Below are 15985 nucleotides of genomic sequence, written 5' to 3'. Positions count from 1 at the left end.
CTATATAGTGTTTGTGTATATAATATATTATATTAATATGTATAATACGTATAGTTTTCTATAATATTTTTAATATTTTAAATATAGCTAGATTAGATTCTAAATTATTATTTATTAATTATCTGACTATTTATTTTTTATAGTGTCCACAATTAGCTTTTTTTAGCTAAACACTTTTGACACTTAAATAAAGTTTATGTATGTATGTATGTAGAGATGATGAAAATTAGTCAGTGGGGAATTTTAGGCCCCATTTACACTAAGCTGATCAAATTTTTGACCACTCAAATATTTGTACCAGAAATGGGGTTTACACTGAGCCGTGTAAATTTTCTGTTCTGTTCACACGGGAGGTCATATGTAAACTTAACCTGTCATGGAACTTTGAGGAGCCAAAAAATTGTCCGGCTCCGGGTGGAAAGGGACTTATCCAAGTTCAAGGTTGAAATTCTCTCTATCTGCAGCAGGACGCTATTTCCTCTTGCTTTTCTTCGTCCCTTGTTTAGTCTGTTGTTGACTTTGCTCTTTTGCACGCTTGTAAAGTACGTAGATAAGGATTAGACCAATTGCTGGCCATGTTCCTATTTGTACGAGGACCCCCAGGTCTAGAAAAGGTTTCTTCTTTATTGTGATGAGCTCAGTTGTGAAGATCAGAAATGCATTTGCTGTCAAAAACAAAGACATATCAAATAAGCATGGAATACACGGGGTCTTTTTTGGGGAGCCAAAGATAGTGCAAGGCAGAGCATTCTATGTGTAGTGTCTCAGCCTGTCAACCCAATGTTCTCTGGATTTATTTAACTATTACATTGAGACAAGTTGTTTCTAGCTGGCCTTTGTTCCAAAGATGTTTCTGCAAGCTCTCAGGTTTTCTCTCCACTAAAACAATAGTTTCAATCTTAATCTGGTTACATTGGTCTGAGAAATAGGGGCATCGTTATGAGCCTTTCCATGTCTTTGACTTGACTATTGTTGATAAGCTACTCCAGATTCATGTTTCTTTTTAGCAGACTATTTTCTCAGTTTCTGTCAGCTTCTATAGGGGCCCAGTTTTTTTTTTCTAAAATTATAAGGAAATGACCAGTACTGGTGTGGCCGTGCCCTCTTTTGTATTGTGCCATCCACCCAGTTTTATGTCTGCTACAGACTCAATTTTCTTCATTTGAACATGCCATTCATTATAACAAACAGTTAAAGACTTACGTGGGATGACATTATCAACTCCATTTGCTCCATACCCGAGGTGTGGGGGTATGATCAGTTTCCTCTTCTCACTATAAAAACACAGGAAAACATAAAATTCCTATCTGCCTTAAAATGGTATGACTAGGGAAACTACAAGACAAGCTGAAGAATAGTGGCAGAAAAGTGTTTTGCATGGCATGGCAGAATCAGAGAGAAATTTAGAAATTTAGTTTGAAGTGGTTATGTTTTACGTCTATGTGTAAACAGAGTAGTTCCCCTGATTCCTAGCATAAGCCCATTGTACTTCTCTGTTTTTACAGAAGGTTAAAATATACCATTTCAACCTTTGTTAATTTTTTCCCCCGTCTGCCTGTGTTGATGTGTTTCAGTACGATGAATTGTCTGTCCATCAACTTAGTGTCTGTATGTTTGGTTTGTGTGTGCCTGTCTATCATCCTGTCTGCTTAACGGTTTCAACTGTTATGGCTGCGTATCTGACCAGGTTTTATTTTTTCAGTTACTCTAAAATTATACCTACCCAATACACATTCCTTTGATGCCTTCCTCCCATCCTAACAGACAGAAAACATATGGTAAAAAAATACACACACATGGGATGGGTAACAACTGGGTGTTGGGCCCATAGCCAGGATTTTGTGCGGGGGATTGTTTACCCATTAAGATAGCCTGCGTATGCAGGCTACCATTAAGAAAACTATTTTCTCTTAGCTAGCTCGTCCTAGCTCGTTGTTGTACTTAGAGCGGACCTTCAACTCTTGTGGGTTTTTACAAACCCCCACCCCCCCCCCCCCCCCCACCCTGGCTGACCATTAGGGTCATGGCCAAGTATTTCAAGGACTGCTATGGTAATGCAAGCGGGAAAGTGGTTACCTTTAATAACTCTGCCTTTTCCAAGCTCAAACTCAATTGGTTTTCTTCCCTGGTGCACAGATGAATCAAACATTCTCCCATTCTCTAATGACCCCTGAAATTGCAATCAAATAAAATATATGTATGGGTAGGTAAAGAAGCATTTCTGCATTTAAAAAAATATATCAAAATAGGTACAAATATTGTAAACTATAGAAATATCTGATTTAGGATTAAAGTGTCACAACATTGTTGTAATATCCAGGGATTAAAATTGATGTTGACCACACCTATTTTGTTTGAATATATTTTTTAAAAAAATGCATGTATAACTATTTTTTAAGAGAAAGTCATACCCCAGAGGGGTGGACGGCATACTTACAGTGTAATGTACAGCTACTATGTCTCCAGTCTGTGCTTCCCCTTGACAATTACCTGGTCTGTACTGCAATGGAAAATCTTATGCATTCAAAGGGGTGCCTTCGTTTTTATGGTGTTGGGTGTGGGGGTACACAATAGGGGCAGGTGCCGTCCCAGGATTGGCCGAGGGGGGGTGCACAGCCATAGGTATCATATGGAAAAAGCGTAGTATTTGAAGATTCCTTAATACAAAATGACCCACTTTTTGGCCGTCAAGGGGGGTGCACGGCACACCCTGCGCACCCCCCTGTGCCTTTTATCTGGAGTAAAGGGGGTGTACATACTTTCATGTAAATATGCGAGGGAAAAAAGTTCCTGCCCGTCATTGCATTGCAGGCCAGATAGGGGGTGGCTGGGGAGGGGAGGGGGGGGGGCTTTCCCCACACACAATTATGGCACATTTCCTACATTGTTTAGTATGGTGATCTTTGGATCTTTGACACTTGTTTAGCATTAGGTAGGTTTAGCATACACTTTCTGGGTGCACTGCTATTAGGGCTATAGCTCTGTATACTATGCAAAATTTATTTTTTCTAATCAAACTATAGCTTTTCCTAGCTGCTAGCTGGCAGAAGTACTCAATGCTTCATTAGAGCGGACCTTTTTATTTAAGAAGGGGGGAGGGTTCTTCAAAAATTGCCTACCCCCCTCCCCTCCCCAGCTGCAGGCATAATTAGGGGGGTGGGCAAATCAGTGTTTTTTTAGACAATTTTATAAATATGTTAAAGCAATTGTGTCATTTTTTAAGAAAATATTTATTTAAAACGTTTCACCGTTAAATATTATATCTATCTTGAAGTTATAATGGTACCAGCATTTATGACCATGTGCTAGACTAGACATGTACTTCAATTACCATAAATATTTAATCGTCAAAGCGTTGTAAAATAGAATGCATTAGAAGAATTCACCTAATTATATATTTATACTTTTAAAACTTTTTGCTTAGCCTTAAAAATTCGACAACATCTTCAATAAAAGCAGATTAATTGGTTAAATTAGGAGCTTAGAATATTACAGAATTCACAATAATGTGCAATTCTGAATTTAAAGTCTCGACAAGGGCATGCACCTGCTTGCTAACGATCTAAATAAGTACAACACAAAATGAGAGTTCAATCAAAACAGACGCTATTAGAGTCTCAGTGAAATTTTCCGTTACTTTTTCTAAACTAATATGCTAAATTATTCCTTCAGTTGTTAGACTTTTCAAGCCTAGAGCGAATTGATATTATAAGAAGGTGTCCATTTAATTAACGATATGCAGTTTGTGGGTAATGTTTTTCGATTATGGGAAACGTTTGTGGAAACAACCATAATTAGTCGCATCCGCATATCACACAAACCTCTGTGATGATCTCTAGCTCGGCTTTCTTCTTTTTGGAGTATGCAAACTGCTTGACTATTACCAAGATAAGCCATACAATTATGATTACCCTTGCCATCTTTTAACGAGATAATATATTTTTTGAAGGAGATAAGCTAATTTAGGGTTGTGAGGAGAACGAGTCAGGTTAAGAAGTGATAGGCGTTCCTTGCGACTGCGCATGCCTGGGGTTAGAAGCGTTTTGTGTGCGCAAAGTGACGTATTTGTGCGCAAAATACACCGGTGGTTTTCGAATTCAATAACAAATTTGGGTCAAAAACAATCTTAAACCGTTGAGTTTTAAACGAAACTCTGGAGACTTCGCGAAATGCGCCGAAAAACATATGATGGGCACAAAAGTGTCACAACCGAGATTGGAAGATAATTACCAAAGCCTATTTTTTAGGAGGCCGACCTGTTATTTTTTTGGTCCGCTTTTGGTTGTTGCTAGCACGTGGCAACTCTATGGGACGGATCCAGTGTTATTTGAGGGCTTGGTGGGCACCACATAGAAGGGAGGGAATGTAGCACCGATATATTACACATGGGGAGTAATAAATTAATGAAAGTTAGCCCCGCCCCTTTCAGTAAAAGGAATGGGACCCAAGACACTCTGCATCTACCAAGCTTCAACTCATATGCATGTATCAAGTACACAACAGATACAGAGAACCTTATTTTTATTGTAAATAAACCGCTCAATATAAAAAAGTGAACTAAATAAAATGACTCCTAACATCCACATCGTTCCGGGAAACTTCCCTTGAGAATTTTTTTTATCAATTTATTCCTTCAAAGCTATACATATTCGGTGCAACATATAGGGAACTCACAAGCAAGCAATGTCTCTATCCAAGAAGGACTAATTCATTCTTGTGACTAGGATGATAGAGACACACGGGGGGCTGTTATTTAATAAGGCGACCTACTCTTACATCCCATAGATTTTTAATTATTGCTATATCATTGTATACCAAGACAAACGTTGATGAACTGAATCCCAGCCGATCCTAATGACTCTCCTGTTGCTTACTAGATAGTTAGAGCTTAGAATTAAAGCCCATTTAGCAATAGTCAGGCATATCAAAGTCATAACCCTTCGTACATGGCAAATTAGTGCTGACGTTCTCTACATCAATAGGAACAGGCTACTATGTACTCTTAGATAAATGATATCATACAATGCGAAAATTGTCTGTCAATAAAAGAATCGGCTGAAATAAATCTGACGTTTGAAATAAGCCAAAAAGACACTTAAATAAAGGCCTAATATTTGAATATTTTACAAATTTAGATGACACTCCTTCAGTAAAGAACTTGTGCAATAAACACTAATAACAGTGTATTGAATTTTAATAAAACAGAAAAAAAAAGAAAAAAAAGTCAGGAGCCATCATTCGTGTGAAAATGAAACCAAATCTGTTATACGCTGTGATATCTCCCACCATTACTTTAAAACGTTATAAGCGAGTGACCAGTAGGCAGTACACTAACCCCCCCCCCCCCCCCTCGCTTTTCCTAATACCTCTGTATTGTGTCCTCAATACTTCTAGGACTGCTATGGTCCTGTTAAACAAAGCTTATAAAAAGGAGTCCCACACTTCGCAAAGAAGGTAGGGGTGAGGTAAGAGTTTGACTACAAATGTCCCTGAAGTCTATGGTTGCCTCACTATTTTAAGAAAATTCCTTGTCGAAACCTGAAGACTAATACTTATTCAATTAATTGCACAGTGGACTTAAGGAAGAAATCAGCAGTCTATTTCCCCCAAAATTCTCCAGACTCTCCCACCCCGAATTACAACTTCCAGTACAAGATGCGGGTCCAGCTTCGCTGCCCTCGAGAGGGACCTTACACAACCTCGCCTAGCACTTCCTACCATTTAAATACATTGCTCTATGTACTAGCTTGATATTGAAGACTGAAACAACCGGCAAAGAATCGGTCATCTTTTGCTGGTTATCCTCTTTGGCGGCCGTTGAGCCTGGGGTGAATTAGTATTACCATCATCGTTGGTATGGTAACGAGGTTTCTCTTTTGCCTCGGCAGCTGCACCCTTGGTGGACGAGCCAATGTCTGTCTTACTGTCAAAACCATTACTTATCCCATTGTATGATAGTGTTCCATTAGGAGTTGAGTTTGACCGTAGTTCCGTTTTAATTACCCTCCTCGTTTTGTCTTCAAAACCTCTCAACTTCCTCTGACTGTAAGTCATACCATTTTTGTTACTCGAATTCCGACTGCGATTCTTCTCATCCGAGAAGTTAACATCTGGAGACGATTTTCCAACAGCTTTTGTTTTGTTCTCGGCTAAACTCGTCAACGGCGTTGTCGAGCTCCCAGCGTCGGAAGACGACATCGATGATGTAACGGTTGAAGAAGTAATGGGTCTTGGTGCCTCTTTGCCCCGGTCCCTTCTTTCGCGTCGATAGCCTGACGCTGATCCCCTCTGGGAGCTGTCAGAGGAATTCTTCACATGCCATTCTTCGGATGCCTCGGCACCCTCGGATCTGCCAGGTCTCTTTGAACGCTGCTGTCGCTGTGGCTTGGGCAGATCGGTCACGGTAAATGGTTGCCTTCGTTCTTCGTTGATTGTTACGTTTGTTTTGCCCTGTTTTAAAGATTCTGCTTGGTGTACCCTCGCTTCTTCGGCCTCAGCTTCTTCTGTCAGTTCAGCCCACGAGAGTTTGTGTTGTTCCTGTGGTTTCTCGGCTGGTGTTGATGTTTTGCTCGAAGTCGTCTGAGGAGGGTTCTTATCTTGTTTCCTGTCTAGTGATCGCCTTGTAGAACTCTTCTTTGAACCTTGAGGGGAGCTTCTTTCTATTTGCCCTAAATTTCCTGTTTCACGTTTCTCACCTTCCAGTTTACTGCCATTTTTGCTAACATGCTTTTCTCCACTCGGTGAAGCATTTGATTTGGACGACAATCGACTCTCGTTTAGACCTTCGTTCTCTCCGCTGTCGCTTTTACTACTATTACTTCGCTTATACTTTTCTGGGGTTGAAGGACCTTTTCGATCTCTAGACATTTGGCCTTCAGTTCTTTTGGGCGCCTCTTCTACTGACTTTGCTGCTTCTTGGATATTGCTCGACTTAGTTAGTTTACCATCTCTTGCTGGCGAATGTCGCGTTTTCTTCGACAACACTTTCTTCTGATTATCTGCTGTTCCTTGTTTAGTTGGCACATCAGTCTTTACAGAACTGCTTGCGTCGTTCCTCTGGCTCCCTGGACGTTGTTCCGAGAAACTATCAGGAGATTGCTTGGGTTTATCAGCTGAAGTAATTCCTTTACCCCGTGGTGACTTTTCCTGCTTAGGTGACTTCTTCTCTAGTTGATCAACTCTTCTGGAACGATCCCCCCTTGAGGTCATCTGCCTACCCTTGGCATCGTATTTCCCACTTTTCTTGGCTTCTTGTGCATTCGGCTGTGGATTCAATTGTGGGGACGACAGTTGTTGACCACCAGAGAATGGTAGAGGGGAGCTTCTTTCAGAATTACTCCCGGAAGTCACAGATGACGACTCACTCGTTAAGGCTGTGCCACGTTGATGTCCTTGGGGCAGCTTGGCTCCCCCTGGAATACCCAACACATCTGGGGAGTCACTCTGTTGAGGCTCACTCATAGCACCGTTGAATGCCAAGTGAGTCTGCACTTGGGGGTTGGCCAAGCCCATGTCATGGAAGGATGGGTGCATTTGATGCATCATGTAAGGCATTGGAAGCCCATAGCCTGGGTGTATTGGCCTGAACGGGAACATCCCATGATGGGCCGTGTAAGCCATTGGGGGGTACATAGCTGGGGGAATCATGGGAATCATAGGGTAGCCATATGGTGCAGGCATTGCCGCAGGATAAGGGTACTGAGGGAACTGTGGAGGGAAGGGCTGAGGTGAAGTGAACTGTTCCCCATCAGTGCTGAGCCAGGATCCATAGCCGTCCCACTCCATTTCTGATAGTCCGCCGTTTGACATGCTGGGCTCTGGGTACGTGCTTGAGTCTATGTCAAGTGAGACGGAGTGTTGGGCTTCACTTGTGAGTGCGGAGGTGTCAGATCTATTGGAGGAGATGGGCGGCAGCTGATCATCCGTTACAATCTTTTTATCTGTAGCTGCAGGGTTGGTACTGATGGCATCACTTAACAACTCTGGCTTTTCAGCGGCTGTCAAATCAGGTGAATAGTGCTTTTTTGCGTCCGAGGTCTCAACAACATTGGCTTCCTTATCCTTATTCCCTTGCTCTTTTTCTTTCTTTGAAGACAGGCTGACGTCCCCTGCACTGTGTAACTCCTCGCCTTGTTTGGCTAAGTCTCCCTCATGCGGTCCCCCACTACCATCTGACTCCAATTTGTCACTTCCAGACTCCATAGCGCCGTCTTTACTTATGCCCCCCCTCAGATCAACGTCACAGATCCCTGAGCCTTTCTCCAGTGGCACAAAAATCGCAACGTCGCCCACATAAACCGTACGATACCTCAAGGCAGAGTTGTTATCTGACGCTCCTTCGGGACTCCGGCCATCTGAAATTGCAGTCAAGTCTTCAGGAAAGACACAGGCTGCTTGAATATCACTCGATCGGGGCCTAGTTTTCTTTCCTTTCTTTCTATTTTCTGTTATTTCTTGCTTTGCGTTATTCCCTTGCAAACTCGTATTCTTCTCAATGACATCACCATTTGTTCCAACTGTCGTTGTCGTCCGATTAAGTCCATTTTCCTCTTTATTACTAGATTGAATGTTACCACTTGTTACAGGATTACCATTTGGCCTTGTATTCTCCAAGGTCTTTTTTACGTCCGCCTTAGCCTTAGCCCTTCTTCCAACAGAAACCTGCGCTCTTTCAGAAGTTGTAACTCGAGGCTCAGCTTGTCCTAAGGCCACTGTCTTTGTTTGATTTTTGCGATCAGGCCCACTTTCCGACTTATCTGATGTAATGTCATCGACATTTATGCTGACTGGGATGGAATCTTTGGTGAAGGTGATCTGGAAGTCTGAACGTGCTGGGGAGTTTTTGATATCACTGTCCCAATCCTCGCTTGTCCATTCGGGCTCGCTACTGGATGATGTGACTGGAGCACCTACACTTCTAACAGGGAGCACCTTTTCGCTTGGTTTCTTCACCTTCTTAGTATTTTCCTTAGCACTTTCATTGGTTGTAATTCTGCTTGATACCTCGCGAGGTCTGACTGAGTCCTTTACTGGAGTGGTGACAGCGTAATCGGATGGCCTTTGCACAAAGGCCTGAGAAGAGCTTGTCGCTCGGCTAGCAGAAGGGACAATAGCGTCTTTACCAGTCAAATTGTTGTTACTCTGACTGTGAACTAATGGTTTACTCGACTTTGAGTTCTCCTTGGTGCGTTCTGTTAGGTTAGTCTTCTTGGAGTTATTCTCATCAGAAGATGTCCCATTGCTTGATGAAGATGTCACGCTGCTGTCGTTCATATGGTAGGCCAATGCCCCTTGGTTGTGTAAGCCCATTGCCCCAAACTGCGACGTAAACACACGTGCAACTTTCCTTTCTATGCCAATGTCCTTAAGGAATTTCCAAAAGTCCATGAAGGAGCAGGACTCCTGGAAGATCTTTTTGAGGATGTCATAAGTGATGCCCTCCCGCAGTAATCGCTTGGTGGTCATGTTCCTTGAGCACTCGTCCATTTTGGAAAGCTTTTCTGTAAAAATTTAATAAAATATAAATATTATGTATTGTGTATATAGTGCAAAAAACATAGTGACTTACGACCGAATGTACTTTAAATGTGACCGACTTTTTCGTCAAATTCATAACCCAAATTGCGTGAATTGTGTGGAGGCACTGTCACTAAAGATGGACATGCTTGAGGTCCCTTGTGTTGATATAATACAACAGTTATACAAAAGCAGTCTAAAGCAAAATATGACATTTAAATGTAGATTTTCAAACAGTACAACATTTTTTACCTTCTAGAAGGAGTTGCTGCTGTTTCTGAGATGACTGGGCTAAGAAGTACTGAATCCTGTGGAAACCAGAAATCAAATTTAAACAAAATGACACCCATAGCAAGCACTTTATTAAAAAAAAGTAAATTAAAAAATGCTGCTTTCACAGTAAGCCAAGATGGACTTATATTAGCAAGCACTTTATTTAAACAATTTCAGTAAATTAAAAAATGCTGCTTTCACGGTAAGCCAAGATGGACTTATATCCCTAAGGTTTTATTGCATTTAAGTTGTTATTTTGCTTTCATGAGAACTATAGCCAACATCAGAATTAAGTCTTTTAAAACAAAATGTAAAAATCACGAGGTGTGCAACTTTGTTTCAGTTGGTTCAAGCAAACTTTAGGAATTGTGTAAATAACATGGTAAGTACTCTGATTAGCTATGTACAATTTAAAACACGAGGTGTGTTTTCGCGGATATAAAATCCCGAGGGCGAAGCCTGATCTTCGAGTGTTTTGAATGGCTTAAAACTCTCAACAATATTCAATAGGTATGTCGATCAATTGCGATGGAAAAAAACAACAATAGCTTTTGAATTGTCATTAAAAAGAGTACCAGAACTCGCTTTAAAAAAGCAAGTAGAACAATAAACAAAACTAACGTCATGAGATCCTGGGGACTAGTTGAGGACAAAAACGTCGCATATTTGGAAACTGAAATCTTTAAAAAACAAGGCCGACGGCACAAGATATTCTTTTTCTCCATTCAATCCAATTACGAAACGCCAGTCCAACTGGCTAAGCAAAATGACCCAAGGTTAGTACTGTACATATAAAGTTGTCGGTGTTTATACTGTTTCATTCAGGTCATTCTGACTTTCTTTATTCTCAGGTTGAACATAATCATATGAGTCGAAACTGGTCAAAGACAGGGTGACGACGGCTTAGAAAAAAGAAGAAATAGGCGATTGTCTGAGCAAAATGAAGCTGCCATCTGGCAAAGGGACTCTTGGACTACCTAACAGCTAAGTCACTTTTGAACACTTTTTGATTATGGAGTCCGTTTATGAGAGTGTATCTAAAACATACCATAAAGTAGATTGTTAACTATGCTATTTACTAGGAAAAAAGTAGTTTACTGTTTGTGATCTTACATCATTATGTCATGACGTTTTCATATAATCCTTCATGACGTCATGATAGCTTTATATAATGTTTCATGTTCGTTAGTCTGTCATTGTTTTTCTATTGTACCCCAATATTTTCCTGGAGAAGACTTCAATTCCCTCCCCGTGCTTTAGATTTGTTGGGTGTATTGCTAGGTATAAAGCCTATTCACGTGTCCAAAGAATGACATCTGATTGCTCAACATGCCTATTGAATATTGATGAGTGTTTTAAGTAACAAACAATAAAAAAGCAATGCACAATTTTGTAGAATAGACTAGCACTGTAGGAGGCTTTGGAATATCCAGGGAGCATAATACAGAAACATTGAGAGAATGTTGGGACACACCCACGCCCCTATTGGTGGGGACACACCCACGCCCCTATTGGTGGGGCCACACCCACGCCCCTATTGGTGGGGGCACACCCACGCCCCTATTGGTGGGGACACACCCACGCCCCTATTGGTGGGGGCACACCCACGCCCCTATTGGTGGGGGCACACCCACGCCCCTATTGGTGGGGGCACACCCACGCCCCTATTTGTGGGGACACACCCACGCCCCTATTGGTGGGGTCACACCCACGCCCCTATTGGTCATTTCCTTGGGAGGGAGGTACATGCCGCTGCTACAGTCCTGTAGACTATTACTATTGAATATGTTTTCCTACCGTTCCTCAATGGTGGAAACAGGAATCCTGTGCAGAACATTCTTTAGCTCTGTCTTAGTAAAGATTTTCACCATTGCATTCACATCTCCCATGGCTCGGTGTTGATCTGAGGGGAGAACATTGTGCACTCTTATCCAAATTGACAGATCCATATACTGTAATCTTAACCTTCTAAAGAAGACAAAGCATAATTTCAAGCTTCCTTTGAGTGTTAATGTTATCACTCTAAATCTAGTCCAGGAGATGATAACAGTCAATGTGTAAATCAAGCTCTTATCAGGCCCCTTTTCGGTGCTATAATCATGATGTAGAGCAATATGGTATCTACCCACGTAGGTTATTAGGTAACTAGTTGCCTTGTTTTGAAGTTTCCTTGTGGATGGTTGCCTAACAACTTGGTTGCCTAACAACCTGTAACCCTGAGGCCAGATTTACAATTTCACACAAGTGACAACTGTCTGAAAACTAGAAAATGTATTACCTTTAAATGGTTCCTTAGGATAAAAGTGCTTGAACAGACCATCCATGGAAAGTTTGATATCCTTGAGCTGTGGTTCACCTTTTTCTTGAAGCTAAAAACACAAACTAACTGTTAGTTGTAACTCTGAGGTTGCCGTTCAAAAGAATAAAATAATATCGATGGTTTTAAATTCACCAAAATGTGTTACTACATCCATGTAATTTTTTTGTGCTTCATGTTCTAATTATTCTTTCTTCTAATTATTCTATTTTCTCAAGACAAGGGAATTATGATCTTATATATGTACTTATTTGCACTATAATTTTTTTATTCACGATGATGATGATTATTATTATTATTATTATTATTATTATTATTATTATTATTATTATTATTATTATTATTATTATTATTATTATTATTAATGCTGTTACAACAGATTTAAATTCACCAAAATGTGTTACTACATCAATGCATTTTTTATGCTTCATGTTCTAATTATTCTTTCTTCTAATTATTCTATTTTCTCTATTTCTCAAGGGAATTATGATCTTACATATGTGCTTATTTGCACTATAATTTTTTTATTCATGATGATGATGATAATGATGATGATTATGGTGATGATGATGGTGATGATGTGATGATGATGATGATGATGATGATGATTGCTTTTACAACAGATTCAAGGGGTAAAAAAGGAAACAGAGTTAAGAATGACGTTTGGGCTCTGGGTCTGTACAAACCTCGGTGCAATATAGAAAGGTGTCTGCAAAATGCAGATTGCGTTCCATAAGCTGCTCTCTAGTAACTCCGACTCTCTCCAGATTGGCAAACAGAATAAGGAAATCGAACTGGTAGCCTCCATGAGCACACAGCACTGAGGCAAAACAGAATAAGGACATGTTGTTACTGAGGTAGAAAAAGTAAAGCAGAACAATGCAAGCTGACAATGGGAATTCCCAGTTTGCAACAGCAAGGGTTTTAAAAAGGGCGGGAGGGGGGGCTGATTTCATTGTTGGTCTGTAGATGTCATTGTATTCCTTTTTATTTTACTTGTTCATGCCAAATGTCTGAAAATAGGGGGCCGGGTCCCGCTCCGCCCACCCTAGATCCCGCCTGATGCAGACTTAGTACAGTATACCATATTTACTGGCATATAATGCCCACCTGCATATAATCTGCACCCCAATTTTCAAGGGCTTTTTAAAAAATAATTCGCAAACCTGAGTATAATACGCACCCCAATAGAAAAAAACAAGGAAATGAGAAACAAACAAAAAAACAGAAGTATCAAGATGAGATACTTAAATGTTCCGATTCAAAATTCAATTTATCTATAAATAAGCATGGTAAATGCTTTTCTACTTTTGAAATTGAAGGTGATAATCACACTGAACCTCTAATGCACAGCCAGCGCATCTTAGCACAACTGTAAAACTGTTATTCTCATCGCTGAACATTTGTATTTTCACATGGAACATTGAAATGCAAGCTTGTGTTCGTTCACAGCAATTACCGCCATTTTGAACAAGGTGCAAAGAGGCTGGGTCGAATAACATTCCAACATGGTGGACAACAAGAAAATTGCGAAGGAAGCTTAAATACTTGCTGTTTTTCTGGCAAGTTTTTGGGCTTATTTTCTTACAAAACACATGGTGAGGAAATTAAAGATATTCTTCATTTAAAATACCTTTTACTATGTGGTTTTGTGACTGTTTCTCACCTACAATGGGATCGCCACATTTTCTTATTGATTTCCACTTTTTATCATATTGAGAACAATTGGTTCCACATATAATGCGCACCCCATTTTTCGTGGTCATTTTGGGAGTAAAAAAGTGCACATTATATGCTGGGAAATACGATAAGTCATCATTCTCACTAGACTTTGTCAGGTGCAGTACAGTGTAGCCTTTTATTTTGCAGGTCCTTGTTTAAAAATAAGGAAATTCATGGGAGAACAATGGAGTCCCATTGTCTCTTGAAATCCTAGTCCATCCCCTTCTGTTATTATAACCATTTGGTCTGCCCCTGAGCAATATATTTTTATGACAGGGTGCCTTGAATCTAACACATTCTCTACCTGGATAATATGTGGTCTCTCTTCTGTTCTCTGCTCGGTGGACCATGATTTTAATCCAGTCCAGAAATCTGGCCATCACTCCTGGTAGGTATGGTTTTCCTGTCAGCTGGTCTTGGCTGATACCACACTTTTCTAAAGCTAATAAACAAGCAGAAATTATTTTAAAAATGCTGTTTTGTATAACGTAATAGAGTGGGGCTTAAAGCCACTTTGTCACCATTTTATCTGGAGGTCCAACGAAAACCTCAACTGACAAAAGAACTGAGACAAAAGAATCTATTAGAATCTGTGGTATTTAACAGGCCATCCACTCTAAATAATCAGTCACATCCTCGAAGAAACTTCCAATAGACATACTGCTTTCACAGTTTTGAAATTTTTTTTCATGTTTTCCGTTAGAAATCATTGGAGACTATTAATAGGCCGGAAGTAAACTGGGGACAATGTGGCTTTAAGCCCCCCTCTTTTAAGGTAAGGCAGCTACTATGTTGGTTGCTGACAGTATTTGAGGGCATACCAATCATAGACTTGTATTCGAAATATGTGTAGTCCTGTGTTTCTCAGAATATGGAATAACAGAAAGGTGTGCATAAACTTTTCTAAAAACATACAGGGGCTTCACTAGGCGGCCGGCGGAAGCGCCAGCTATTTTCCACTGAGCATCAGCTACATCTTTTTAAAAGTCGACTTAAGTTTTATTTGAACTAAAAAAATAAAATAACTTCCACCCCCTACTTATGAATCTCCATCGCCTTCTCATGAAAGCCCTGACATATTGCTTTTAAATAGCTTCTATGATATAGTACATTGTACCCCATGTTTTTAAAAATATATCATAAACATTTTAGTGGAAATACTCAAGGAAATTTAAGCAGAAATTCGAGATATTTTTTTTAGTATATTAAACTTGGGAACCTCACAAGAACAAGCAATTTGATTGGTTGAGAAACCCGGGATTAAATGCAATATACACCTCCTAGGAGGTGGATATTTTCCCACACCTCGAAATAAAGCAAAATAGCGGGTGTAACAGCCAATTTGCAAGTTTTTCCAACAAGAAAAAGCTTGATTAATATACTAAAACATTTATACCATTTCCATCATACCATATACTATCCACCTCAATGGAAATGGTATAATTGTTAAATATAAAATAGTAGTCATAACATATTTATTAAACGAATACTAAAAGCATTCTTTTATGTTTTTTTTTTTAGACATTTAGGCTGTCTATGATATCCTTAAACCCGAATCGCATGATAATGCCTTCATTTAAGGCATAGGATATAAATATTCAAAGAGTAGGGAGAAGTCTGCAAAGCAGTTTTGTCATTCCTCACATCCCAAGCACAGCAAATCAACCCTTACTCATAATTTACTTATGCAACGCCAAACCAACGCCAAACTCTACTCACACAAGTGTTCAACAAATAGCGGAATCTAACAGCAATACGGCTAAATTCTGAATATCAACACATGTAATACCAAAACAGATGTGCGTATAACGGGAAATAAATCGAATCCGATGCCATGGAAAAATGAGTATCGGCATTTTCCAAGAATTTGTCGCCATTTTTAGCCTTTACTCACCGAAGTTACAAAGCTTTTGTTTCGTGTTGATTAAACTGCTGAATGAACCGGGTATGATTTCTGGGTGGCATTTCGCTGCTATTTCGATTAAATCCCCTGTGTATATGTTCGCGTTTGCCGCTTCGCTGTCGTAAAATATAAATAATGGCTCTCCCTTCCCTTCTTTCTCGCTGTTATCCGCCATTTTCTTTTTCCCGGGCTTTCACGTGGAAATTCTACTGCGCATGTGTAACAATAATAGAGCTTTGGGTACCCTGTGTAAA

The 15985-nt window shown here is 40.1% G+C and overlaps 2 protein-coding genes and 1 long non-coding RNA gene across 3 annotated transcripts; 1 reads left to right on the top strand and 2 right to left on the bottom strand.

Moving 5' to 3' along the window:
• Nucleotides 1–457: 457 nt before the first annotated feature.
• LOC5505935 (FK506-binding protein 2) lies at nt 458–4020 on the bottom strand. The gene is made up of 6 exons (XM_001626626.3): nt 3822–4020; nt 2438–2500; nt 2077–2170; nt 1724–1757; nt 1204–1274; nt 458–665 (listed from the first exon to the last, which is right to left on the bottom strand). Exons 1-6 carry the CDS (start codon nt 3918–3920, stop codon nt 472–474), a joined length of 555 nt encoding a protein of 184 aa, XP_001626676.2. The 5' UTR covers nt 3921–4020; the 3' UTR covers nt 458–471.
• A 484-nt stretch (nt 4021–4504) lies between these two features.
• LOC116613833 lies at nt 4505–15944 on the bottom strand. Its single transcript, XM_032374288.2, has 7 exons — nt 15723–15944; nt 14133–14270; nt 12793–12926; nt 12068–12158; nt 11587–11692; nt 9769–9824; nt 4505–9500 (listed from the first exon to the last, which is right to left on the bottom strand). The coding sequence occupies exons 1-7, from the start codon at nt 15904–15906 to the stop codon at nt 5785–5787; spliced, it is 4425 nt and encodes a 1474-aa protein (XP_032230179.2). The 5' UTR covers nt 15907–15944; the 3' UTR covers nt 4505–5784.
• Nucleotides 9496–10977, top strand: LOC116613838. The gene is made up of 2 exons (XR_004294257.2): nt 9496–10171; nt 10641–10977. It is a non-coding gene; the product is annotated as an uncharacterized LOC116613838 (long non-coding RNA).
• Nucleotides 15945–15985: the final 41 nt, after the last annotated feature.

The sequence above is a fragment of the Nematostella vectensis genome, chromosome 11 (genome assembly GCF_932526225.1).
Source record: "Nematostella vectensis chromosome 11, jaNemVect1.1, whole genome shotgun sequence".
Lineage (NCBI taxonomy): Eukaryota > Metazoa > Cnidaria > Anthozoa > Actiniaria > Edwardsiidae > Nematostella > Nematostella vectensis.
Note: the sequence above shows the minus strand (reverse complement) of the source record. Positions and strands in the feature narration are given on the sequence as shown.

Coding starts and splice junctions, on each gene's coding strand:
- LOC5505935 (XM_001626626.3), bottom strand. CDS start 3,920: ATGGCAAGGGTAATCATAATTGTATGGCTTATCTTGGTAATAGTCAAG. Junction 2,501..3,821: donor AGCTAGAGATCATCACAGAG/GTTTGTGTGATA, acceptor TTTCCATTGCAG/TACAGACCAGGTAATTGTCA. Junction 1,275..1,723: donor ATCAAAGGAATGTGTATTGG/GTAGGTATAATT, acceptor GTGTTTTTATAG/TGAGAAGAGGAAACTGATCA.
- LOC116613833 (XM_032374288.2), bottom strand. CDS start 15,906: ATGGCGGATAACAGCGAGAAAGAAGGGAAGGGAGAGCCATTATTTATA. Junction 12,159..12,792: donor CCTTTCTATATTGCACCGAG/GTTTGTACAGAC, acceptor TTGTGTTTTTAG/CTTCAAGAAAAAGGTGAACC. Junction 11,693..12,067: donor TCCTAAGGAACCATTTAAAG/GTAATACATTTT, acceptor TTCTCCCCTCAG/ATCAACACCGAGCCATGGGA.